The 26,781-nt window shown below is 43.3% G+C and overlaps 1 protein-coding gene across 1 annotated transcript in view; it reads right to left on the bottom strand.

Annotated features, from left to right (window-relative positions):
- The window catches only part of LOC146440717 (vasoactive intestinal polypeptide receptor), a 103,702-nt gene that overhangs the window by 24,483 nt on the left and 52,438 nt on the right, over positions 1 to 26,781 (bottom strand). Inside the window, exons 4-6 of the mRNA XM_085050144.1 lie at positions 18,996 to 19,099; positions 14,243 to 14,343; positions 12,135 to 12,267 (exon numbers count right to left, since the gene is read on the bottom strand). Coding sequence (XP_084906270.1) covers positions 12,135 to 12,267; positions 14,243 to 14,343; positions 18,996 to 19,099 — 338 coding nt within the window. The remainder of the gene's footprint in view (positions 1 to 12,134; positions 12,268 to 14,242; positions 14,344 to 18,995; positions 19,100 to 26,781) is intronic.

Genomic DNA, 26,781 nt, shown 5'->3' with positions numbered 1-26,781 from the left:
GACTTCAGTGAGTCTGCCTGGGTTATACCCTGCACTATGTGGGGTGTTTGCTCTCACTCCCTGGTTAGCGACCCTTCCCTGGTGTCCTGCACGTGTGGAACATTGAATTTACAGCAATAATTTGCACCAATGACAGATCCCATTTCTCTCCCTACTCCCCTCCTGCTGAAAGCAGTTGCTATGAAACACTGGTTAAAAAGAGAAGCATAGAAAGTGGGGCTTTTTCAATGCCCCATATTTTGGGAGGGACTGTCCTCATACTGCCACCCCTCTTTCCTTTTACCCAAACCCTGAGTGCCTGCTTGGTGTGTCTGCAGCCAGCAGGGATCTGTTTGTGTGCCCTCAGCCCTGCTGGGGCTCCTGAATTCCTTTATGGTTTCACTCTGTCAATATTTGCCCCTAATATTGACAGCATAATAATATGCTGCTGTCATAATATGGCCCTAATATTTGTCCCTAATATTCAGCAGCTCCCAGGTGAAACACGAGCTTTAAGGGGGAAGATTTGATACACCTCAACCATCTGCTTGTAAAACACGGATTTCCTTTGGGGATTGTGCATTAGGGAATCACTTCTGGATGGTTGCACTGAATTTATGGCAGAGCAGGAGGTTGGAGCACAGCACAGGGGACTGTGAGGTTTTCCAGGACAAGGGAAGGCTGCTCACAGTAAGTTTTCTTTTTGGTTTCTGCCCAGCAGTAACTCTCAGGAAAGGATTTTCAGGCTGACTTCGCAGAAATATTGCTGTATGGAGAGGAAGCTGTGCTGAACTCAGGCTGTGGAAGCAGAAACCACAGATCCAAATCCATCCCCTCTTCTCCCAGTACTGGCAAACATCTCTTTTGTGGCATTCTCTGGCCCTAATTCCTCCCTTCAAGTGGTGGTGGCTTTTCACAAAGCTGAGGGGGATCATGGTTAGCAGTTGGATCTGATGATCTTTGAAGGCTTTCCAACCTTACTAATTCCATGCATTTATTACTCCATGGTTTTATTACTCCATTCATTACAGAGTTTTATTACTCCATGCCCAGGGGCAGCAGATGGGTTTGGCAACTTCTTCACCCAGGCACCTGTAGCAGATTAATTCTTTGCCTGTTTGCCTATTAGAGCAGTTGCTACCACCCCTGGAATTTTTGGTTTTAGCTGGAGAAAAGACACTTTTGTGCACCATTTTGAGCACATGACAATAATGTCTTGCAGCCAGGGGTCCCCCTTGGCACAGGGATGTTCTGGAACAGAGTTGGATGTACTGTCCTGTCTTTAAAATTAAATAATGACATTTTCCCATTGGGCTTGCTGCAGCTACCTAAAGTGGGTGTGTTTAAAGCAGATATTTCTATGAGAGGTGCAGTTTTATTATTGTGGATTGCACTGAATCCTCTTTGACAGCCAACTCAGTGGCCCATTTGGAAAACAGCCTTTCCTGGCTTTTGGGAGACCTTATTCCCCAATAATGGGGAATAATTCCCCAACTTGGTAATGATGGGTCTCCATCTTCCTGATTGATCAGATTCAGCCTCAGAGTGGCTGTTACAATGCTGGGGAATAAAATCCTCATTTATGTAAGGTATCTTACCCTTTAGATGACAGGCACTGGGCAGAGATGAGCCATTACATCTCTAGTATTTTTTTTTTTTTCTAGAGGTAAAGATCAAACCTCATGATGCGTCACTGTTGAAAGACTAACAAGCTATTTTTAGGACAGACATTTTCAACAGTAAAAGCTGAATTACATCACTGCTTTTTCTACTCTCTCTTCTCGCACTGGCTTGTTTACAAATCATTTCCTTGTCTTTCTGCAGTGATCTTGCCCTGCTCAAGTCCACATGGCAGTGAGATGGTTTTTCCCTTGATTTTGTGCATGGCCAATCCACCCAAGTGGCTCCTCTAGTGTTCCCCTCTTTGGAGCTGAATTAGCCATGTGCCATTTGCTTTTCCCACAAGGATTCCCTCCTTTTCCATGTGTGTTTCCAATGGCTAAACACCAGAAAGGACTCTGCCTCAAGCCAACAAGGCACTGGACTCTTGACCCCTCTTGACAAACCCTCTGACTCCAACACATTTATGCTTCTCTTTAATTCCTCGTAGTCAACAAGAACATTTCATCTGGATTATTGTAGAAGTTTACTTGAGGATGGGATCTGTCTTAGACCTGCTCAAGGGGTTTCAAAAGAAAGAGCCAAAGAGAAGGATGGGAACAGGAAGACTGAGACCTAACCCTGCCAGGCTCCTTCCCTGTGCCCAGCAGCACTTTGTACCTTCAAATAATGTTAGCCCTGGGAAAAACCTACTTTCTCTGTATTTTTTAGGTGGGTCAGATGGTCACTGCATCAGTTTTATGACCCACCTGTAAAAATGCAGTTCAGATGCTGGAGACAGTAATTAACTCAGAGCTGAATCTGCACTAAGTATATATATACCATTCTCCTCAGTGGCAATAATTCTGCTCATTCAGGACTCCTAAAGGATGTCAGTCTGGAACAGCCACTGAATTTTCTGAGCTCAGTATGAGCAGCTTAGTTGGATAGAGCTGGTCTGAGGTTTTGAGGGAGGTAAACACACACACAAACAACATACATCATGATCAGCCTCCTGTGAATGCAATAAAACTCTACCAAAAATGTAAATCAGCCCCACAGAAATACCAACAGAAGCCTCCCTTGCCTTCTTTAGTAGGGATATGGTGTGCTAGGATAGGGCTTGGGTCCAGGAAGAATTTACACCAAAGAAGGATAGAGGAGCACTTGAGTGATTGATACTCCCACTCCTCACAGCTGGACTGGCAATACTGGAGTCCCATTGCTCTGAACACAAGAATCCCCATCAGAGGACCTGGCCTGTGTCACCCCTGTATAGAACCACAGAACAGTGTGAGTTGGAAGGGATCTTTTAAAGATCTTTTTAAGGGATCTCATCTCTGTGTGGAAAGTCCTGTGCATGGATACAACCCCTGTGCAGACCCTGTGCTCTCCCTCATACCCATAAACTCTTCTGTGGTGTGCAAGGCTTGGGGCAGAGCACCAAGACATCTTTCAGTCAGCAGAAAGATCTACTGACGACAACCCATGCAGTGCTGGGCAGTGATGCAGCTCCTGGCATTGTTTATGAAGTTGGGACAGTGCCTCCAGCAAAAGCCTGGGCTCAGATTTGCCTCAGTCAATCAATCAATCAATCAATCAGGAAGCCTGAAGATTAAAATCCCCTTTAAGATACTTTGGTGCTGCTACTTGGCCTATCACTACTACTGCAGGAGAAAGAGATTTACACCCAGATTTCTGCAGGTCTCTCCCACAGAGACTGATGAAAGCTCATTTTCCCAGTGACAGATTTATCCTGCACTTTTGTTTTATGTTGCCCAGAGGACACAGCTGGTGGGAAGGGCTGCTGACTGACTCATCTGCCCACAGCAACAGCTGATGTTCTCCCCAGCCTGGTCCAACAGGCTTCCTAGAAGTTATTGAAAATCTTTTCATGGATCCCAGGCATGAGCTGGGATAGCACTGGGCAGGCATCTCCTGCTTGGGAGATGCTGAAATTAAGGACTTCCAGCACAGGGGCTGCACCAACCCTACATCTCTGTAATTATGGTTCCACTTTAGACACTCATAATCAGAATTAAATTCAGGAGTCAATCAATCTGAGCTGTCCCCACACAACCCCTTCTGTTGACATGTCCACTCTAACCAAAGCATAATGAAATCTCTAATGATGATTCAACAACTGAGTAATTGCTCTACTTGTAAGGTTACACAGTATGATTAATTCCCCATCTCACTATCACAGCACTGGAATTCATGTAAGAGACAAATTCTCAATCATTTTATAATTTCACTGCTCTGTCCGTGGCTAAACACAACCCATTAATTTCTGTGCAAGCATGGCATGGAGATTTCAGCATGAGTTCAGTTTCCAAACACATGCTTTCAGTTTTCATGGGGTATTTTCCTCTGCTTTAAACTTTTATTTCACAGAATAATAGAATCATTTAGCTTGGGAAAGACTTTAATTACCATTGAGTCCAACTGTAAATCCAGTCAAACCCACCAGTTTGTTGTGTCCCCAAGTGCCACATCTGCACCTCTTTTAAATCCCTCCAGGGATAAGGACTCCAACACTCCTCTGGGCAGCCTCTTCCAATGCTTGAGAACTCTTTTGGTGAAGAATTTTTTTCCTAATATCCAATCTAAACTTCTTCTGGTGCAGCTTGAGGCTGTTCCCTCTCCTCCTGTCCCTGTTCCCTGGAGCACAGCCTGACCCCCTGGCTGTCCCCTCCTGTCAGGAGTTGTGCAGAGCCACAAGGTCCCCCTGAGCCTCCTTTGCTCCAGGCTGAGCTCCTTTCCCAGCTCCCTCAGCCTCTCCTGGTGCTCCAGACCCTTCCCAGCTCCATTCCCTTCCCTGGACACTCTCCAGCCTCTCAATGTCCTTGCTGTCCTCTCAAGAAGGGATTTTTGCTGTCTAGAGCAACCTTTGGCCCTACAGAAGCCAAGGGCAAAGCCCCTGCTGACTTCAAGGGGTTTCATGCCAGAAGTCAAATTTGTAGAAATTTGGCTTGATGGCAATGGAAATTGCTGGCAGAAAGACAACAGCTCCTCAGTGGGTGATTCTGTTCCTCCAAAAATGAGCCCTTGGGACAAAGCAATTTGCTGAGCCAGGAGAAGGGAAAAAAAGGGAGGAAAAGAGAAAGAGTAGGAAGGAAAAGAAGGATAGTAGGAATAAAAGGAAGAAGAAAAAAAAGAATAAAACAGAATAAAATAAATTAAATATAATCAAAAAATAAAATAAAATAATAAAATAAAATAAAAATAGAGAAAAAGAGAAAAAGAAAAATAGAAAAAAAAGAGAAAGAAAAAGAAAGGGAGAAAAAGGAAAAAGGAAAAGGAAAAAGAAAAAAAAGAAAAAGAGAAAAATAAACTTATGCTAACTTAGGCTTAGCATACCCAACCTTTTGTGTAACATCTAAAAAGCAAATTAAAACAAACCAACCAAACTGCCTGGCAAAAAGCCACCACTTTCACTTCGTCCCTCATTTTAATTGCAGTTGTAGACTCCATTCAAACAGGCTGGCAATAAAAATGCCCCACAAAGTTTATGTTCCATCATGAAAGTGAATTGTCTTCCAATATTCAAACAAGAAAATTCCTCCTAAATCAACTGGGTGCCTTTGACTCCCTTCCCTCCCTCCCTTTCACAGAGTGTGACAAACTGGGAATTCCAACCAGTAAATTGCTGCACTAACGGGTTCCCTGCAGAGTTTCCTGGAAGATGCACAGAAATTTTGGGTGTTTAAGACTTAACAAGATCTACGAATGAAGAAATGTGATTCAAGAAATTCTTAAAATGCCACCTTGGTAGGAGAAAAGTGGCTTATGATGGAAGCAGATAGACTTCAGTTTGAAAGACTCGATTAAAGCAATTCCTCATCTATCAGGACTTATGACAAATAAAAGACCTTCATGGGAGTAATTATCTTATGTCTTGATGATGGACCCTTCAGAGGCTTCGACTCTTAAGTATAAAAATATATGATTAAGAGCACAAGTAGATCAGCTTAACTGGATTCATGGTCACTGTCTGTCTCAGGCACAGGGAGAAGAGACCCCAAGCTCACATTTTCCCTGTGAAATTCCTGCTCTGCACCAATGGTGCCCCAGAAACATTATGCAAGTGCATTCTTAAGCCCTGGCTGTGGCAAATTAATTCAATTTACCTTCACCTGTTTTCCTCCAGGTCCTGATCCATTACATTCTGATCACCCCTCACTGCCCTAAGAGCACGACCTGCAACACTTGCTCTGTGTCAGCTGTCACTGGGCAATTTATTAAACCATTCTAACCTGGATTTGTGTCTGGGCTTGTGGATTTGCTGCCTGTTCATCAGGCAGAAATGCCATCCCCAGATGGAGGAGCTGGGCTGTACAGCTGACCCAGGCACACACCCCCTGCCTCAGCCAGGTAAGGCTTTCCTGCTCCCATCAACACTGGGGAAGAATGGAGACATCAGGAAGAAGCTTTTGGATCAATCTCTATCTCTTTGCTGTGCCTCTTCCACCTGCAACAAGGTTGAGCCACTAATGGACCTGGATGGAATATTATCTCTCTGGTTAGAGTATTATTCCTCCAGAAATAGTTTAATCCACAAGAAATCTAAAATCCCAGGAGGTAAATTTGGCTTTTCTCTGTGCTTTTATCTCCACAATGCCAACTGAAAGCCAGCTGAAAATGGCAAGGCATTTATAGAAACAGAATCCCAGGATGGTTTGGGTTGGAAGGGACCTTAAAGATCATCCAGTGCCACCCCCTGCCATGGGCAGGGACACCTTCCACTATCCCAGGCTGCTCCAAGCCCTGTCCAACCTGGCCTTGGACACTTCAGGGATGAGGTGAGGATTTCCAAAGCTGTCTCTGCTGAGGAAGTTACTTGAGACAACATCTATTTCATGTGCAAAGCATGGCAGGGGCAGATCTGGCACTTGTTAAAATAAATGGAGTTGCACCAGTAAAATTTGTATTTAAGGAAATGGAGTTGCACCAGTCAATTTTGTATTAAAATAAATGGAGTAGCATCAGTTTACACCAACAAAAAAATAAGGTTCACATGACTGCACTTCATGCCTTGCCCACTTCCCATGCAGGCTTCCTCAAATCCAACTCTGTCCTGTTAAGAGTCAGGAAGGAACTCTTACAAATGCTTTCCCTCACATAGGAAGCAAGTTTAAGCCCCATGACTGTGATCCTCAAGGCTATTTAAGAATTTCTCTTCACTGATTTTAACAGGGGTTATATAACTGTCAGTCTTTGAAGGACTCAGCCTTTCTATTTTGTCTCTTAGGGATTCTTGTTTGATTTTTGGGAGCTGTCTTGTGAGTATTTCTGAGATGATTATTAGCTCTGGCTGGTCTAACCCGGGTGTCAGATGACTCAGAGTTGGGTTTAGATGTAAAAATAGAATTATCTTGGTAAATGGGTTACCTGTGCCTATTTTGTGCTCATCAATCACACGATAAAGGCACTTCTGAGCACATCTTCACTGATAAGCCAAGCCAACCACAAAGCAGCAGCTAAAAAGAGAAGGTGATCAGGGTTTTAATAAAACCCTTCTCTCACACTTTTCATGTTTTCCCTCTTTTTTGGCAACTGCTGTGCATTGAGGTGCCAGCCCATGATGGTGGCACTGCTGTGTCCAGGATTATAGAGTCATTGAGTAAAGAGAATTCCTCCTCCAGAGCTCTGCCACAGTCTGACTTTCTACCTTCACTCCTGGCTTATTTCCAGGATGCCTCCATTCCTTCTCCCTGCTTTTTTTCTGTTTTGCATGATTTACAGAAGCTTTCTCTAGGGCTTATTTTGTTTGTTTTTTTTCCTTTTTTCCCCTTTTTTCCCCCTTCCCCTCTGTTTTGCTGTAAACTTTAAACTGCAGCAGTGATCAGCAGATGGTATCAGATATAGAGATATCAGCAGATAACAGATATGGAGATATCAGCAGACAGGGGAATAATAGTCCACAGAAGTTGTCTGGAAAAAGCAAATCTCTTTAACCTGATGGTAAAAATGCTGACCAAAGCCATGGACATGTTAGGTTTGTGTCGTGACAGCAAATCCACTGCAACCCCCATTTCCTAAAGCCAACAGGAATCACTTTGGGTTGGGTTTCACAGGGATTTGTGGACAGGATGAGGTTCTTTAGGTCATACACGAGTGGGAGAGAGAAGCAGTCAGAAATTTGTAACTTTACATGAGCAGCAATTATTCCTTTTCTCCTTGTGCTGCTCCTTAAGGTGAGAACTAAATATGAATTCCAGCTATCAGGGCTCTTCTCCCCAAGCCAGCCAGCCCAGTCTGTGCTGCTCAGAAGGGTTCATCCCTCCTCTGTTTATGTGGGAACAGCTGCCTTTCCCAGGGGATAGAATCCAAGGAAAAAGCTGATTCTCTAGTATTTGTTTTGCTTTAACATAAATGCATAAAAAGGCTTCTACTCTTCCATTTCTCTATCAGCCTGCACACTGTGGTGTGCTCCCACATGGATCTGAGTAGCTGGAAATTAAAACTGATCTGTCTTCAACTTCCACAAATACAGTTAATTTAGGAGCCTGTAGCTGTTGTCAGTTTGTCCTGAGGGAATTAATGTGAAAAAACCCCAAATTTTCACTCTGAAGATATGTGTGTGTAAATTCTCAATCTCTGAACTCCCACACTCCTTTGGAAAGAGTAATTCTTTTGTTGGTAATTTTTGTCTTACTGGAATAATACAAAAGGGAAAAAATAAATGATGTGATCTCCCTTGGCTGAATCTTCAGCAAGGGCAAATTTGGAGAGCTCAGAAAAAAAGTCAGCCTGAATTTAATCTGTAGAACCTGATCTTTGTTTACAGCAAACTGCTGGCTTTGTCTTCAGCAAGGCTGGAAATGTAAGTGGTTTGTCATTATTATGCCATCCAGCTATGACAGTAATGAAACTGTACCAAAACCTATCCATAAAGACACAAAAAATTAAATGAAACGACAACTGAAGTGTTCAATTCAAAGCTTCTTCCACGTTTGTTGTTTTGACTGTTGTGTTTCACAGCGTGTTCCCCAGGGAGAGAAGGAAAGGGGAAGAGAAACTGTGGGAATGCCAAGAGGGAAGGGCACTAAACCTACAGAAATCAGTGTGAAAAACTAACATTTCTAAGGAGGCCTCTTGAGTCTGGCAGTCAAAAAAAGAAAAAAAAAAAAAAAAAGGCAAATCCAGGCTGAGAAATGGTGCAATTTTTCATACACTATGAACAATTTTTGAATGTAACAAAGTGATGTACAAAGAGTTCTCCGTCAGGAATGACCAATTTCTGAGACAAAATATAATGTGAAGGAATCAAAATGAACAGTTGTTGAAGAAGTCCAAGTGGTTGGTTCCACAGAGCCCTCTGAGCCTGATCCTCTCACCATCCAAGTGTTTAAAGCCCCAACTGACAAACACACTGCAGCAGGTGCCTATTTTTAATCCATTTAAGCCAACTGGATGAGTCAGTTACATGTAATTACAATTAAAAAGCTACACAAATACTTTATGACAGAGAGGGAGAAAGTGGGTTTGGTCTGCTCATGGTACCTTGAGCAATAGGTTGTGTCTGTGTGTGGCCATCACACCCTCTGCTCTTTCTACCTTAGAAAATTCAAGGTCCCTGATGTGTTTTGTTGCTTACTAGAAAATCCCACCAAAAATATGCTTTTGGAAGAGGTCAATCTGAGGATTCTCCATGAACCAAGTGACCCACATTGTGCCTAGAAACCAACCTGACAGATTTGGACACCTTGGAAGAGGAGAAGGAGTGAAGAACATTTGCAAAGCCACCAGTGCTGAGTTTCCTTGGTGTGGGACAAGGAGCCTGGGGCAGCCTGTGCACCTTCTGGCCTCAAAGATGGTTTAAACCTACTACATTTGGTCAGAAACACAAGCCTAACTCAAGGTTTCCTTGAGTTTTTCACCCAAGCAACATGACTTTTCTTTCCCTCAGGACTGAGTTTATCCATAATGAAGGACCAAGGAACTCAAGGAGTTCTCTCTGGGTGTTTGTTCATATTGAATTCAATGGCAATCCAAAGCTCTTTGAGATTAAAATGGTGAAGTTAACACTGCACCTGAGTTTTCCCACACTAGGTAAAATTAAATAAAAACTTAATTTAGGCAGTGAAGCCTATTAGAAAGGGCTTTTTTATTACATATACATCTTCATGTATTGGAGTTCCTACTTGATTGAAACACTGATAGATTTATTGGTGGAGAGCTTAATGTATTTTTGTGTGGCTGGAGCATAAAAGATAATTTTAAGTCTTCTTACTGCAACAGGTAATATCAAATTGAGGAGTTTGGTGCCTTCCTCAGAAATGCTGGGAGAGAGAGATTTCTATTCATTTGGATTTTATAGCCCTAAATCTGTTCTGGAAAAGGGGTGTCTTTATCCTTTCATTCCCTAAAGGAACTGAGTGTGGTACTTTCTCTTCTAATGAAACACTTTTATTGCTTTGGGTTTGCCATTTTCCAAACCAGCACAGCAGTGAGAGCATTCAGCAAACTGTTTGTTCCAATCTCTCCTCAGACTGCATGAGCTCAAGGCCACATCCAGCCATTGAACACAAACCCTTCAGTGAATTGTGGATCAAGTCCTGAATATATGAATTAGTACTCAGGTCTCCCAAGCCAAGCTTTATCCTGCAAGCTCAAAGCCCAAACTTAACTCAAGCCAACCTAACCCAACCCACCAACCCCACAGGAACACAATGGATTTTGTAACAATTTCTCCTAACAGATAAATGTAAGAGAGGCACTTTGACTGTGTTTCATGTGGGTGTTTTGCCACTGTGACCTAAAAGCTTGTCCAAAATGCTGGTTCAAGACTGGTGTAGGTTTTGCAAGGGGTATGCTCAGCCTGCTGTGGTGCAGACAGATTTGTCCCACCTAATTTTACAACCCTTATGTATCACCCAGGCACTCACCCTGAGCTGGAAATTAATTTAAAAATCTCCTGATGGGGAGAAACACAAACAGCGGGACCACCTAAATGCACCATGGCTTCCAGGAGCTGTGGATTCTGCAGGAAAATTCCCGTACTTGCACCCAGAAGTGTTTCTGGATGGATGAGAAGCAAACACTTCTCACCCAGCTCTCTGCAACTGAGCCTCAGCCCTGCCCCAGTGCAAACTCCCACAGGGATGAGAGGTTGGTTCAAACTCCATGGCCTGTCCTGTCTTGGCTCCTCTGCCAATTGGCATTGACAATTATCTGTAACAATTTATTCCAGCTTTCATGTCTTTCTATCCATTCATGGACCTTCCCAAGAAAACCCCATTCCAAGAATACAGATCCTTGTGAAGCACAGAGGGGAAAAAGCACACAGGGACATTCCAAAGGGAACACATCATGCTGCATAGAGTTCTTGGGAAAAGCTGAGAGGAGGCTGCTCTGGATATCAGCTGAGAGGTGCTTGAGCAGAAAGGTCATTTTAACAGCAGGGACAGGACTCAGGATAAGGATACAGAAAAGCCAGCAAGAAAGGAATTAATTGGGTGGATGGAAAAAGCATCTTTTTGCTGGTGCTGTATGACATAAAAACAGGTCCAGAGGGATCTGCTGGAGAGCTGTGCCCAGTCCCCTGCTATTACCAGCAAGCAGCTCATCTAATGTTATGAATTTACTATGGAGGGTTCCTGCTTTTCTTTTCTTTCCTGGATAACTTCGGATCCCATCTCTTCCAATTTGGCGATTTCAATTTCCTGCCTAAATTTATTCATGACTGGTGTCCTCTTACGTCAATGTGGCCTTTAGATAAACAGCCCTCCTCCCTCCTTAATGTTTGCTCCAGCTGATAACAGTGAGTTTGAAAGGGGAAAAAATATCCCAACTCCTTTATTGCCCTTATTTATCATCCCAGTAGGGAAATCTCACCGTTGCAGACAGCGAGTGTGGGACACTGGCTCAGGTGAAAAATAGATGATGATGGCTGCACATGGATTTCCTGTCTGAAGTCCTGCAGGGATCTGCTCACCAGAGGGTCACCCAGATTCAGGTGCCTTCTCAAAAATAACTGAACAGCCCCCCAGACTTCAGGGAACAGATTAATTAGAGCCCCATTGATATGGCTGCACTCTATGGATGTAATTCATGTATAGCTACTTACCCCATAGGCACCTAGAATTAGTTGTGTGAATTTGGATCTGACTCTCGTCCTCACTGAAGGAAAAGGTTTGACTGAATCCCCAAACACAAGTCTCCTTGGACCAGGAATATCCAAGAAATTAGCATGTGGCTGGGAGATGGACACAGGACTGACAGGAGCCTCGAAGTCCTGTAGAATTTTGAGTTTGTTCTGCTAAAATCTTTAAGGTTGGAAAGTACCTCTAAGACCACTGAGTCCAACTTCAGAAGGGACCAGATATAAAATATAAATATATATGTTTTGGTCTCTGATAACCAATTTATTCCTTCTCCAGATAAACTAAATTACAACAGTCATGTTTGGGTTTTTTTTCCTTTCAAACAAGAAAAGGATTTGAAACCTTCCCCAAGTACCACCTCACACATATTTGCAAAGTCATTTTTGGTGCACTGTTTAAGAGGGGCATCAAACTGAGGAGGAAATTTCCAAGTGCAAGGCTACTTACTGAGCTCACAAAGCAGTGCTCAGACTCTCCACTTTCAAACAGGATGACATCCTTGATGAAGACTGCGATGGCTCTCAGGATGAAGGACATGAAGAGATGCATATGAATGTAATTCCGAGTACAGTGTAGTTTTCTGTTGGGAAGAAATTAAACACTTTGGAACAGCTAATCTTCTCAAAGGCATTGTTTTTATATTTACATGTTTCTTCTACCAAGACACAGAGTCACAATTAAGCATTAGAAATCCTGACTCTGGTCTGATGAACATCACCACAAATCCACTTAAGCCTCTTTAAATCCACGTAACATGGCAGTCCACAGATCTGCAGCAGTGCTGCTGCTGTTTCAATTCTCAGAAAAACAGGACAAAATACAGAAAGGCAGAAACAGGTCCATCCCACTGCTCTCCACTGGAAAAGAATTATTTTTGACTGAGCAGACTGTGCTTATGATCAAGGGCTGTTTGCTACAGAATGTTTCTGTTGCGATAATTCTTTCCAAAGTGAAACATCTCTTCAATAAGACAAATAAATTCTTAGCATCTGTTGCCAGAATTAACACATGTTGCAGGCTTTCTGGAACAATATGAATTTTATTTTCCCTTAAAAATTATTGGTTGTTAATGATACTGAGAACACCACCAGAGTTCTTCTATCCCTTGCCTGCTAATATTTTGAAGACGAATTCTGATCAAGCAGAAGCTGTTTTTTCAAGTGAGACTTTACACCAGCTAAAGTGAAAGGCTTAACAGTCTGGCAGTGGGTACTTTGTACAGACACCAGAGCCACACCAGGCCTCACTCAGCAACACAATCCAATTACCACCTCTTAATGAGTCACTGTGCATTGGCAGAGGTTGTGCTCCTAATCCCCCATGATGGTGAGATAATGGCACTGAGCAGAGTCCTCTGTGCTTGCAGGCAAAGGCAAGTCAAGTTAAGCTGTTTCCCATGAAGGAAGAGTAGGATCCTCCATGGTTTCACCAGCCTGGCTGGCACCTTGTACCTTCCTGAGGAGATTTGTATGTGTGTCTGATTGACTCCTCCCTCCCAACAGGAGTAGAGAGAGCAGTTGGGAGGAGAGCTGCAAAGCTCCTGAAGGGTGAGGCCAGCCCTGGTGTGAGTTATCCTAGGGAATGTGCTCTGTCCCACATGAGGAGATGGAACCACAGCCAAAAGGTTCTTCCATCTCACAGAGGTGCTGTTCTCCTTCACATAAACAACTTTATAACAGGAGATTACCTACATGCAGACTTCTTCACTGGAGGCACCCAAATTTAAATGCCTGAATCTATTACAAACACCAGAGAGCAAAAATTAACCCGTTTGCTGCAGCCTAGGCTTCTAATGCCACTCGATGAGCTGCAGACTATCTGCTAATCAATCCATGACCCTTGGTCTTCTGAAGGGCCTGCACAGGGTCTGCCACCCCTGTGCACCTCTCAGGGACACCAGCTTGTCCAAAATGGCTCTGGGTGTCTCTGTCTTGCCATGGAGAGGCAGCAGGAAGTATTTATAAAAGAGAATTTGGGAGGAAAGAGGTTGCCCAGAGAAGCTGCCCCTGGATCCCTGGAAGTGTCCAAGGCCAGGGTGGACAGGGCTTGGAGCAACCTGGGACAGGGGAAGGTGTCCCTGCACATGGCAGGAAGGTGGAATGGGATGGTCATTAAGGTCCTTCCAACCCAAATAATTCTGGTATTTTGTGATCCTGGATATTTTTGGATACAATTTTGAATACCATTTTGAATGCCTCCTTTAAATAGATATTCCATGGTATCCATACACAACATTCTCACCAGGACTCTGGACTGTAACAGGTTTATGGGGAAATGCCCTCTAAAGGAGATCCACCATGCAACAATCTGCCTTTAGGGAGATGAATCCACCTAAATTCATTGAATTTGGGCTGCAACTCTCCCACACAAAGGTCACAAATCACACACTGAAACACAGCTGCACTGAAAGATGGGAGGAAACTTCCTCCCCTATCCAACGCAGATTGACAGAAATCTTTGGCATCGTCCTGTGACACTGACAGCCTGTACAGCCTGTAAATTAACAGCCTTGAGTCATCCCCTTCCCTGTGCCACTTCTTTGCCCCCAGTCTTACCTGAAAAGACAGAGGATGATCATGGCAGCTGTCAGGGCAATGAGGGACAAGGTGTGTCCGATGGTGTAGCCAGTCTTGACTGCTCCATAGAACGTTGTTTGCTGGGGTGAGGGAAAGAAAACAGGGCTCAATGAATTTCAATTTCATTTCACAGAATGCATTCCTAAACACAGCATCACTGCCTGCTGGGACAAGGAAATCATCCTTCTCCATTCTCTTAAAACACCTCCAACTCCTTCACCCCTTAAAATCCCATCCAGCAGAGCACGTGACTCAAAAACTAACATTAGGAGAGAGAACAACATTCTGGTTTTAGCAGAGCTTGGGTCACTCCAAAACCAGGTTAGAGCTACTCAAGGGAAGGTTCCTGCTGGAAGGAGACTGATTTGACAGCTGCAGAGACAGCCACAACTTCAAACCTTGTGGAACAGGAGGGATTAATGCTCAGCTAGAGTGCACTGACACACAGGATCTGTCTGATGTGGTGACTCTGGTGAGCCTCGTTTTGTTAAGGAGGTTTGAGGGAAGAGCTGTTTGGGAAATTGGTTTGGTTTTGTGGAATTTACACTGTGTTTAGATAAGGCTAAGTGTTCCCACTGAAATTGCATGAATGGTAATTCAGAAGTATACATTAAGTTGGAAATTGGTTCATGGCTTTTCTCTTTGGCAGCACACAGAGGGAATCTGTGGGCATTGGGCACTGCAGGGCTTGGATTCAACAGGGAATCCCAGTCTTAAAAAAATGGGCAAGTAAGGTCTCTGAGGCTCCCCAGCAACACTCTGAATCAATACATTTTGATTTCCAGCTTAAAAAAGGGGACAAAAAACTGAAAATATAAAAGTACTTAGATATTTATCCTATCAGTTTAAAAAGTAATCTAAGTTTTTGTGAGAATCTAACTCGGTTTGTGGACAATTTTATTTTTTCCAGCCCTTGACTGACCCTCCTCTGCCCTCCTTGTCACTGTTTTCTATAAACAATCCAAACAACCAAAACCACAAAGAGCATTTTGGACAGAAAATCTAAACCCAGCCTTGCTTGGAAAAACAATCTTCCGTAACACCGAGAGTTCACTCACCTGCACTGCAGGGAGGGATTTGCACTGAGTAGGGGAGAGGTTGCTCCTTTCTGCCCGCCTGGCTTGCAGAGTTCACCCAAAGCTACCTAATACAGAATCATAGAATCCTGGAAGAGTTTGGGTTGGAAAGGACTTTAAAGATCTTTTTCCAATCCCCTGCCATGAACAGGGACACCTTCCACTATCCCAGATTGCTCCAAGCCCTGTCCAGCCTGGCCTTGGACACTTCCAGGGATCCAGGGGCAGCCACAGCTTCTCTGGGCAACCTGTGCCAGGGCCTCAGCACCCTCACAGGGAGGAATTCCTTCCCAATATCCAATCTAAACCTATTCTTTCAGTTTGAAGCCATTCCCCCTTGTCCTGTCACTGCACACCATTGTGCAAAGTCCCTCCCTCTCTTCCTTGTCAGCTCCTTCAGGCCCTGGAAGGCCACAATGAGGTCACCCCAAAGCTTCTCCTCTCCAGGCTGAACAATCCCAGCTCTGCCAGCCTTTCCTCCCAGCAGAGCTGCTCCATCCCTCTGCTCATCCTGCTGCCTCCTCTGCACTCTCTCCAGCAGCTCCAGCTCCTTGCTGTGCTGAGCCCCAGGGCTGGAGCAGCTCTGCAGGTGAGATCTCAAAGTGCACATTTCCAGCACATGTCCAGCCTCTCACCCACCAGCACCCCGAAGATAAAGTCCTCTTTCCAGCCTCACTGGGATCCCAAAGCAGCTCTGACTTTTCCAGCTAAAGCAGTCAACATCCCTCAAGTTGATTTCATCTTTATCTATTATCTATTTTTGATGGCACCAGGAAAGACCTCTTCCAGGAAGGACCTGGCCAGCAGAAGGAGGGAGCTCATGCTAGGGGACTGTGGGAGGAAGAGGTCATCACACACTTTATTTAGGAGAGCAGAGAAAAGTAGACCTTCTGCTTCTTAGAGTTAACTCCCAGGAGCAAGTTAAGCACAGAAAGTTCCTGATGTTATTCAACAAGCAATTCCCTGCTGGTTTTCCCTGGTTTTTATGGTGACTAATCCTTCTGGTGTAGGGAGGGATGGCTCTGCACTGAGCTCTAATGCAGAATGTGAGGTCATCTCTGCTTTGGAAACAGCACACAGTGACTGCTCACTCTTCACTGCATTTGCTAATGACAATCAGTTCCCATTTTACAGGTATCAAAGCAGAGAATTTGACCCCAGATCATCAATGGAATTGGAATTTCACTCAGGGTCCAGATGATAAAATATTCTTATTGGAAAAGAGAGGGATGTAGGTAAGTGAAGGCAATGCATGCCAGGATGCCTGGATTCTAAGTACAGAGCCAGACTGACTTACAGAATGAAACTAGGCAATTTCATTATCATCTCTCTGACTTCTAAAAGCTTCTGCTCAATTTCACAGGAGTGTGATAATAACAATTATTTCAGGTAGGTGCTAAGCTGAGATTAACTGAGATTTATTTTCCTTGGTTTCTGTTCAGTAACCTCAACATTTTTCCCTCGGTATCTTGGTTGACAATGGAGAACATTTACATTTCTGAGAGAAAAAGAAGAGAAATACTGATATAAAGTCTTCCAGTAGCCAAATATATTTGTGGCTCATGTCACTCAGCCCAAAGCTAAAACCTCACACACTGCCCTTATTTATTTTCCATGTTTTTCCCATTGTTTCTGACTTGAGATCAAAAGTTCATGAAGTGTTTTATGGCTGGAAGGTTATCAGATGCTCCTGAACCTCATGACCTGCACAGCCTGCTGGTTTTTTCCTATTCCCTTTACTCCTTGCTCCCCGAACGGACAGCCAGTTCAGCAACAAAAAACCAAAAGTCTATTCTTCAGGTTCCTACTGCATGTTCACCCCCCTCAGCCACCTTTTACACAAATTAAACAGCAGGACAAAACTGCAGAAATCAAGGGAAAATAATTAAGAAAGAATTAAAAGAACACAATAGAGGTTCTCCTGGTAACGCAGTGCTTTGGCAACGCTGCAATCCTTTGGGTGGCCAGAGCATGTCCCAGGAATTCCCAAATCCCCTTTGCAGCAGGAGCACAAACCAGAGCTCTGGATGGAGGGCATTCCAGAGCAGACCTGGAATCATGGTTTTTGCAGCCACACAGCTCAGTGGGAGGAATAGACACTTGAGGCTGTGAAGTGGTGGCTGACCTTGAAGTCAGACTAAGATCTCTTCAGCAGAGCCCTGAAGTCCTTTGTGCTCCTCTCCCTTAGCTTTTCCTGTTTTCTGTCACACTCCAAGGTGGCTCAGTTGTGTTCAGATCCCGTTAACCCTGTGGGTGCCAGGGCAATGTGTGACCATGCACAGACCTCTCACCAGATCGAGTCATGGAATCCCAAAAGGGGTTGGGATGGAAGAGACCTTAAAGATCACCTCATTCCAACCCCCTGCCATGAACAGGGACACCTTCCACTGTCCCAGGCTGCTCCAAGCCTTGTCCAGCCTGGCCTGGGACACTGCCAGGGATCCAGGGGCAGCCACAGCTTCTCTGGGCACCCTGTGCCAGGGCCTCCCCATCCTCACAGGGAGGAATTTCTTCCTGGTATCTAAGCCAAATCTACCCTCCTTCAGCTGAACACCACTACCCTTGTCCCATCACTCCATGCCCTTGTGGAAAGTCCCTCTCCAGCCTTTTGGTAAGCCCCCTTTAAATACTGGAAGTAAGTATTAATTTATTATTGAGATGCCTACATCCAACATTCACTAATTCTGATGTATATCCTAAGCAACAACAACAAAAAGCACAAGCAGAGATTTAACATAAACACATTAACCTATTATATAAAAATATAAACACTGCAACACATGACTGCAGCGAAATACAACTTTTCCTGCATAAGCTTTTTCTTGTTGACTATGGGACTGCTACAGGTGATTAGTTTAGATTAGATGCTGAACTTTGAATTAGGTGAGGTGAATCTTGATTCTAACGTTTGTTATCCTCTTTAGACTTTACCCTTCATGTCTCAGCATGCAGCAAACCTGGGTAATGACAATACTCTAAAGCTAATTATACCACTGTCAGCAATTGCTAATTTATATGCAGACAGCAGCCCAGAGAGCTTGTGGCTTTCTTATCACAATTCAGTAAAATTTCATGAAAATGTGTGTTCCTTACAGTGGTCTGGATATTTAGCTGGTTGAGACCAGCAGAGCTGCACTGATGGCAAGGGAGTGATATCCTGTTATCCTTTTAATGCTTATGTTTCCCTAGAAAGGCTATAATCACAATATCCACCTAAGGATACATATAAATAGGAAAAGCTGTTTCAAAGTGTACTGTGGAAAATGAAGCATCTGAAGTTATGTGTGGGCATCACATAGACAATGCTCTGATCTGAGGTCCTGGTATCTTGAAAACTTTGGATGTCCCATCCCTGGAAGTGGTCAAGGCCAGGTTTGGAGCAATCAGGTCTAGTGGAAGGTGTCCCTGACCATGGCAGGGGGTTGAAATGGGATTATCCTTAATGTCCCTTCCAACCCAAACTGTTCCATAATTCTGTGAGCCTATGACATCCAAGAGAAAATAGTTTCCCTGACAAAACACGTGAACTCTGCTTCCAAAGATCCTCAGGAGGATTCTTCCCTCTTGAGGCATCAGAGTGTCAAAAACCTGGCTTGGGAAGGTTCTGATATTGATCCCTGTTAAATATTGATGCCCACCCCTCCAGGTTTACAAACCTCTTCCTCTGGAGTGCTGTTGGAGTCATATCCACAAGCCACGGCATAGGGTGCAGGGTACACATCTGACCAGCCCTCACTTGTACAATTCCTGGACACATTCCCTGGAGAGGAAGAGAAAACCAGGATTTAAAAAGGAACCTTCAGCTTGATGTTAAACAAACACCTGCCTTTTCATGATACAAATGCCAGAGCACAATTCTTATAACATCTGGAACAAAATTCTCATTCTTTTTCTCTGTTACTAATTTTTCACATTACACAGAGCTTACAAATGGGAGGGACCCATTGGGTTTTAAAGTCCAGACCTCAATAAAAAAGTTCATTTGAATACAGAAGTGCACACAAAACTCTTCTAGTGGTACCATAATGCCAGTTGTAGCCAGACCTTTGCTTGCTGGCACTGTCCCAGCATTGTTGGAGTGTTTTATTGCCACATTGCCTTTGTTCCTGGAAAATTATTATCTAAACAGAGCAATGAAGTACTTACGCCTTTCTCTCTGCCTGTGAGAAGCCAGGACAGGGGAATTTCACTCTGTGGTGGTTTAAATAAAGTGGTCATTGCACTCTGTGCAGATAAAGTTGTGGGGCTGGGAATGAAATCCACTCCTCCAAACCCAGACCTTGCCTACAGCAGAGCCCTGATCAAATGTGATTCCTGGGAAATGTGCTGCACCTCGTGTTTGAGAACAAAACACTTCAAGATTTAGCCATGAAGGGAGAAAACCACACAGTGACAACCTGAATTGCCTGTTTGAACATGTACACTCCAGGGCAAGAAGATTTCCTGGACTCTGCAGCTCGCTGAGTGCCTGGGGCCTCTGGGCAGCTAAAAACAGCCTTAATTACCATAAGGACAGCTCACTCCTTCAGCCAGAGCTGTCAAAACTGAATTTCACATGGCTTTTTGGTACTCAGAACTGCCTGATCCATCCAGGACTGGAAGTGCAAAGCTTTTCTCACTTTGTGAAACAACTCTGGACCTCAAACCCACACTGGCTTAATCCAGCGAAAGAAGGAGCGACCAGAAATAAAGGATAAACTTTAGCCCAAGACGTTTGTGGCCTAAAAAGACAAGATATGGGTTTGTCAAGGAGTAACAAAGCAGAAATACACCCAACAAGCACACTGGAAATTCCCCCAGAGAGGTCCCCACTCTGCCCACCTCACATGGATCTCTTCCCTGTGGCATTCAGCTGGTGCCATTCATCACACAACACTGCAAAGCTGGTCAATAAACCACAGTGAGCAAACAGCAGTCAAATGTCACTTCTTAAGGTGAAAAATGACACCAGTGAAGCTGAAAAGAGCTCTGCAAAGCTTTCCAACAATGGGCTCTGTGCACACAGGAGTAAGAAAACTCCTGCAAACAGGAGCAGATCAGTTATGCAGCTGTGAGTCATGAGAATATTCCAGTTTCACCTCCAGCAATGCCTGACTCTTGAGTCATCTGAACATCTTCCCAGCCACAGGCCTGTTCTGCACTGAAATCAGGATCAGATGATCCCCTGTGCTTATCTCTTCTTGAATCCCTGTGACAGGTGGATTTTGACACCAAAACTTGTCCCTGTAACTCGTCTTTGCACCAGATCTAACTCCAAGAGGGCTCTGAAAAGTGCCTTTGTTCGTTTTCCCAGCTGCTCCAGAAGCAGCAGCTCCATGGGCTGCTGTCCCCAGGCTGCCCCTGCACGGTCACTGCTTGCAGCTCTTCTCACCAGGGTTCATATCAGCATCCTAAGAGATCTTGTGCAAACAAATCAAGGACATGACAGCTCAGTCCTTTCAGTTTTTTGAGGTGTTATGCAGTTTCTGTTATTTCTTCTTCATTACAATGGACCCCATTATCTGAACTTCATTGCTTCCCTTTTCCTGCTCAAAACTCCTCCTCCCTGCTTGGGGATGGCTTTAGATTTCATGGTGGTTTTAAATCTCTGTTTCTTCTTCTCAGTGAGCTAAGATGTGCTTCTTTCAGCTTTATTATCTCTATTTCTTATTTTTAATTGCACTCCCTCCCAATTTGATTATTTTATAATTCTCACTGCTCTCAGTACTTTCAAAATTGTCTTAAAGCTTTAGCAGATGTGGAAATTAAGGTAGAGTGAAGCACAATGACATAGCACCAGCAATAATAATAATAGTAATAATAATAATAATAATGGCTATAAATTTTTAAAATAATAAAAATTATTCTGATTTTAAGGAAACTCACTTCCCAGAATAGTTTTTTTTGCTACTCTTTGCTGCTGATGTCACTTTTAGATGTGCAAAATCACACGCATGGTGTGATACAAGACACCTTTCTAATAATTCTCATGTTCACCAGATGTCTGAGAGGTACAAAAAATACAAGGTTAGAAAGTAAAGATTTTATCACAGCACAGTTTGTCTCAAGTGATGGATGACATCTCCCCTCAGACCAAACATTTCTCATTTCTACTATTTAAAATATTACTTCCTGCACTGAAAATGAGCATAAAATTTGGGAAATTGTCCCACAAGCTTAGTTCTTCCTCTAAGGTTTACAGGCTCAGGTTAGACTGAAGTATTAGACAGATTTTTATATTCCAAGGTCAAATTCCAGCTAAGCCACAGACCCCCAGCAAAAATGCAGCCAATTCTTGTGCTCTCCCTGGCCCTTGGTTTTACATAGACATTGGTAATAAAATATGATTATTTTGGAGAGGCAAATTTTTCAAAGCACCAGAAGTATTTGCCCTTTTTCCAGAGCTGTTTCTCACTCATTTGTGTAACACAAGCTCTCCCTGGAATGATGCTCCCATGGAGTACATTGAAAACCTAAGGGACAATAGCAGAAGAGACAATAAACCTTCTGCACTTGGAAATTATCCCCAGCCTTGGAAAGTTCACTAGATTTCCCAAACGTTCCTATTTCCTATCAGAGAGCTAAAACTTTTCAGGTGGTATTCCTGGAGATTTATTGAGAAAGGAGGCCAGGGGTTTATAACCCAGTTACAGGTAATTAGCAATACAGAATGGAGGAGATTCACTGAGAGATGGAAAGCATCCCAGTGCCAGTAGGTTTGTGCTTCAAGCTCTCCTCTATGTTGTGGAAAATAAAAGGGGCAAGTCCCTGGTGAGAACAGAGTCCCCTCATTCACATGGTGTTAGTTAAATAACATGAAATAATCTGGTTTATTTGTGGAGTTTGTATTTTGTTTTGATCAATGTTACCACTGTCAAACTGATTCATCTGCTCCTAAAACTATTGAGATGAGGGGTTTTCCCATTTTAAAAACAAGTCAGAGAAAGTTTCACTTGAAAAAGCCACAACTAACTCTCATTTATTATAACAATACCCTCATAATGTCTTGCAAATTTCCAGCTTTCACAGAGTCACAAAAAGGTTGAGGTTGAAAGGGAATTCTGCAAGTCATTTGGCCCAAAACCCCTGCTCAAGTGGAATCACCTAAACCTGATTTAATGGAAGCATGACCAGATGCCTTTTTGATATTCTTGGAATCCTTCAAGGAAGGAGAGAACACAAGCAAAACTCAGGTCAGAATTTAGAACCATAAAATCATCACAGAATGATTTGGGTTCCAAGGCAGGGAAACTTCCACGAGACCTCCTTGCTGTCACTGAGAGCAATTTCCTTTCATTTGACATGATTTATTCATGACAGCAGAAGAGGAGGGAGGAGTTTGTGGAACGAAGATAAAACCAGAATATTTTCTCTCTCAGAGGTGTTTGATCTGGGTAGGAGTTAAACACTGAACAGATGAACTGAATAAATGCACACTGCTGTTGTCTGTGTCTTGCTCTTTAGGCTTTTCTCTTAATTTCTTTTTGCTTCTCGTCTGTTTTAAACACACACTTCAAACTCACAGACACGTCTGCAAGTTCCGTGTTGCAGGTGAGGTTTTACCTCTTTGATCTTGGAAAAAACCTTTTATTGGCTTTTAATGGGAGTTTGAATTCCTACAAAGAGATCTGAGGTCAATCAAGGCTCAGGGGTGTTCGCTTTTGCCCCCTCTTGCTTCCCTTGCCCTGTTCTGTAATAACTTCTACAGCAGAGAGCAAGGTGTGCTCTGCCTAGCAATCTCTCCTGCTTCTCCATCACCATATTCCACGGACAGAAATCAATTTTTTCAAGCAGAAACTATTAAAGCAATAGCACCTCTATTATTTACTGTTCTTGACATGCTGCTGAGCCCACTGGCACATTGCTACTTTCGTATTTGTTATTGATCCCACCGTTCTTGGGAAACACTTGAAACTTGCACTAAGCTGGATGCTGAAGTGCTTAGGTCTGGGAAAAACTTGAGGGGAAAGTCAGGACAGGGTATTTTCCCAGCTTGGGTTCTCTGCCTCAGTTGTGATCTCACAAGATCACTCTTTCAGTACAATTTGAGCTCAGTGTTTCACGTTATTTCATACTTTTTTTTATTTCATAAGTTCATGTCAGAGTAGAACTGGTGGCATTGGGTTGGCACATCAAACGAAAGGCAGACTGAATTTTCTTCATTTGTTGTTTTTTATGTCACTTGGCCTGCAGTTACTATTGCCACATGTCCAGTGCCTTGAAATTTCCTGCACCCCATTCTTGGGGCAATACTCAATTTTCCCTCATCTTCCTTTCCCCTTCCTGCACGTTTCATTTCTAAGTGTGAAGATCCCAATCCTTAATAAATACACATAATTCCCCCCTTCTTAACAATACCAATATTCGCCATAATAGGGCACCTCTTGTAAATTTGTTTTCTCATCCTAAAAGCAGAGCTGGCAAACTTTAGGACAAATTTCTCTTTAGATCTTTAGATCCTGCAATCACAGGATTCCAGGAAACATTTACGAGAGAAAGATGCACATTTCTGGGTAGAGGTGGAGGTGGAGCACCAATCCTCCAGAGGAGAGGAGCACAAGCATTGTGACACCTCAGCTGCAAGTAAATCATAGAATAATAGAATGGTTTAGGCTGGAAAAGACCTCTAAGATCATGGAGTCCAACCATTAACCCAGCACTGCCAAGGCCACCATCAAACCCTGTCCCCAAATGCCACATGCACACGTTTTTGAGCACTTGCAGGGATGGTGATACCATCTCTGAGCCTCTTTTTCTCCAGGTAATTCTGCCTTTTGGATATGAAGGCACATTTGGACAGCACAACACCTGAGCAGGTCTCTCAGTGAAGAGATCTCCACAACAAACAAACTCGACTGCTTGTTTCATTTTAAATGGGCATTGTAGCAAACAATTAATGGGTATGATTTTCATTTTGGGGATCTTTAGAGTAGTGGTGAAGTCTTCTCCTTATCTGCTGCTGTCTGCTCATCCCTATCCTCATTTTATTCAATTTCTGTTCCAGTTTCAAAAGCAATGCAGAATAAAAAGTGTTCATGAAGGAGGGGAAAGGAGAGTAGAAATAAATTTAGAGCACCCAAGGGAAAAAGGAGTTTGGTAATCCCAAAACTGAGATGGATCTCAACCCACTGAGTGAGATCCCAGAGCTTGGTTATGCCCATCCCCACCCCCTTAGGTCAATTAACCTCAAAACTGAAGCTTAAAATCTGTCAGTGCTAATTTATGCTGTTTAACTCGTGCATGGTGGACAATTTGCTTTTGGAGAAACTGTCAGACATAAATCCCTATTACAAATGTCATCTTCCATGTATCACAGGAGAGCTGGAACTCTCTGGTCAAGGGGTGGAAAGCACTGCACTGTAATAACAAAAGGTGCCAAAAATATTTTCATCCATCTCCCTCACGTGGTACTGAGGAACGTCATGAAATAATGGCAATTTTCTGGATCTGCGAATGCCATAAAAAATTAATGTCAAATGACATCAGGACAGCGTTAGGCATTTTAAGGTTTTGAAATGCCATGAGATATTTTATCCTTTATTAACCATGAGATAGGATGTTAGTCATTTGAAGAGCACATTCTCCACGAGGCAGAAAAATCACATTAACTCTTTGTTTCCCAGTATTTCACCCTTTTCCTTCTATAAATACACAGAAATATTTTCTCTGGCTCACAGCTTGATAAAAGCTTTCCTCTTGCTGCAAAGGTATCAAAGAACATGACACAAACATGAACCAGATGATTGAGTTCCTTGAAAGCTGTTCAATGACACTGCTACAAAGGAAGAGCTGCTTCACAGGCTTTAATGGCATTAATTTTGCAAGAAATCCTATAAAACAGGAGGCAAACCTTCCCCTCCCTTTATCTGAGACCATTTCTGCTTTCCCCATTTGTAAATGGTTGTACAAAGAGTGTGACTCAGAGAAAATCAAAGCTGAGGCTTCTGCTTTGGGAATGGCATTAGTTGTTCTGTTTGTGCTCTGCTGAGGTTGGATTCATCCCTCTTGGAACACATTCCCACCTGCCAGAGCCTCTCCACAATATTTTGATTTCAAAATGGAGAGAAATATGTGGTTTATGGATGTTATTGAACTCATCCTGGAGTGGAAATCTAAAAAGCAGCAGAACTGCACCTCTGAGGAAGCTGTTTCTCACCCCTATAAAACCAGCTCAGAGATAGGCTCACTTATGGGAAAACTCAAAAATCAGTGGACAAAAATGCCATTCCAGGTTGACAACTAGGTTCCTGCATACAGGAATACCTTAACACCAGCTGAGGAATCCTGGTGGAATTCAGATCCTCCAGCATTAATCAAATGGTACCAAATGCTGATGATTAGAAACCTGAGTGGAGCTCTCAGTGTCTGAGGTGTGGGTGCCTCTCTGGAGCCCAGGACCTGCACTTCTACTCCAGTCCCTGGAATATTCATCACTACAGCACATGACACCTCTAGAGCCCTTCAGGTACCTCAACAGAGTCTCCTGCAGCCAGAACTGACCAGATCACTGGGACATTAATGGGGTCCTGGACAGCAATCCCATACAGACACCTCTGCTTTAGGAACTGCAGAAATTAAAATCCTGATCCCACTTTCTCCAACAAAAACTCACACTGCGCTTTACCTGACTGAGGAGAAATAGGTATTCTCATGGTGCTATTTGTCTGATTGCTGTCATTTATATTGAGATGAATCACTGACCAAACCATGGAATCATAAAACCACAGAATGGTCTGGGTTGAAAGGGATCTTAAAGACCATTTAAAGGTATCCCACTTATTTTACCTTAAGTCCAACATAGTTCCAATGATATTTTAAAAAATATACATTAAACCCCCCCAAATATATAGATATATAATGGAATATTAAAAGTCATTACATTTAGAAAATACCTATAAGAACACTGAATCCAACCATTAACCCAACACATCCAGGTTCACACTAAACCATGTTCCTATTTTTGAACATTTCCAGGGGCAATTATCCTTCCCTGGGCAGCCTGTTCCAATGCTTGACCTACATTTATATTGTTATATATATGTATGTTTTTATATATATATATATATATATATGATCAAATATCTACAATATTTTCCCCATCACTCTGCTCCGGTGGGATGATGCGTAAGAAAGAGTTTTTAAGAGGTTTTTTTCTTCCAGTTTGACTAACTCTGCTGGTAAGTGAAGCCCAGTGAGTGAGTGCTATGCTCAGGAGAGGGCAGAGAGCAGGAACAGCAGGAAATTATTCCACTTGGCTGATCCAATGCACAGAGGTCTTGTCCTGCAAGATGTGATATCACAGCAGCTTCTGCCACTTTTGCCTGGGTGTTGACATGAGAGTGATGAGCTGCTGGGGAATTTTGGAAACAGGGAGGTCAGCACTAGGATGGGACTCCAGGAATTTTGAATTTCCCTTCTGTGTCTGCATGGAATTTTGGTGTGGCCTTGGCTAAGTCATGTAAT

This window comes from Lichenostomus cassidix, chromosome 2, assembly GCF_008360975.1.
Source record: "Lichenostomus cassidix isolate B80296 chromosome 2, HeHo_3.0, whole genome shotgun sequence".
NCBI lineage: Eukaryota > Metazoa > Chordata > Aves > Passeriformes > Meliphagidae > Lichenostomus > Lichenostomus cassidix.
The sequence above is the reverse complement of the archived record's forward strand: the minus strand, read 5'-3'. Positions and strand labels throughout refer to the sequence as shown.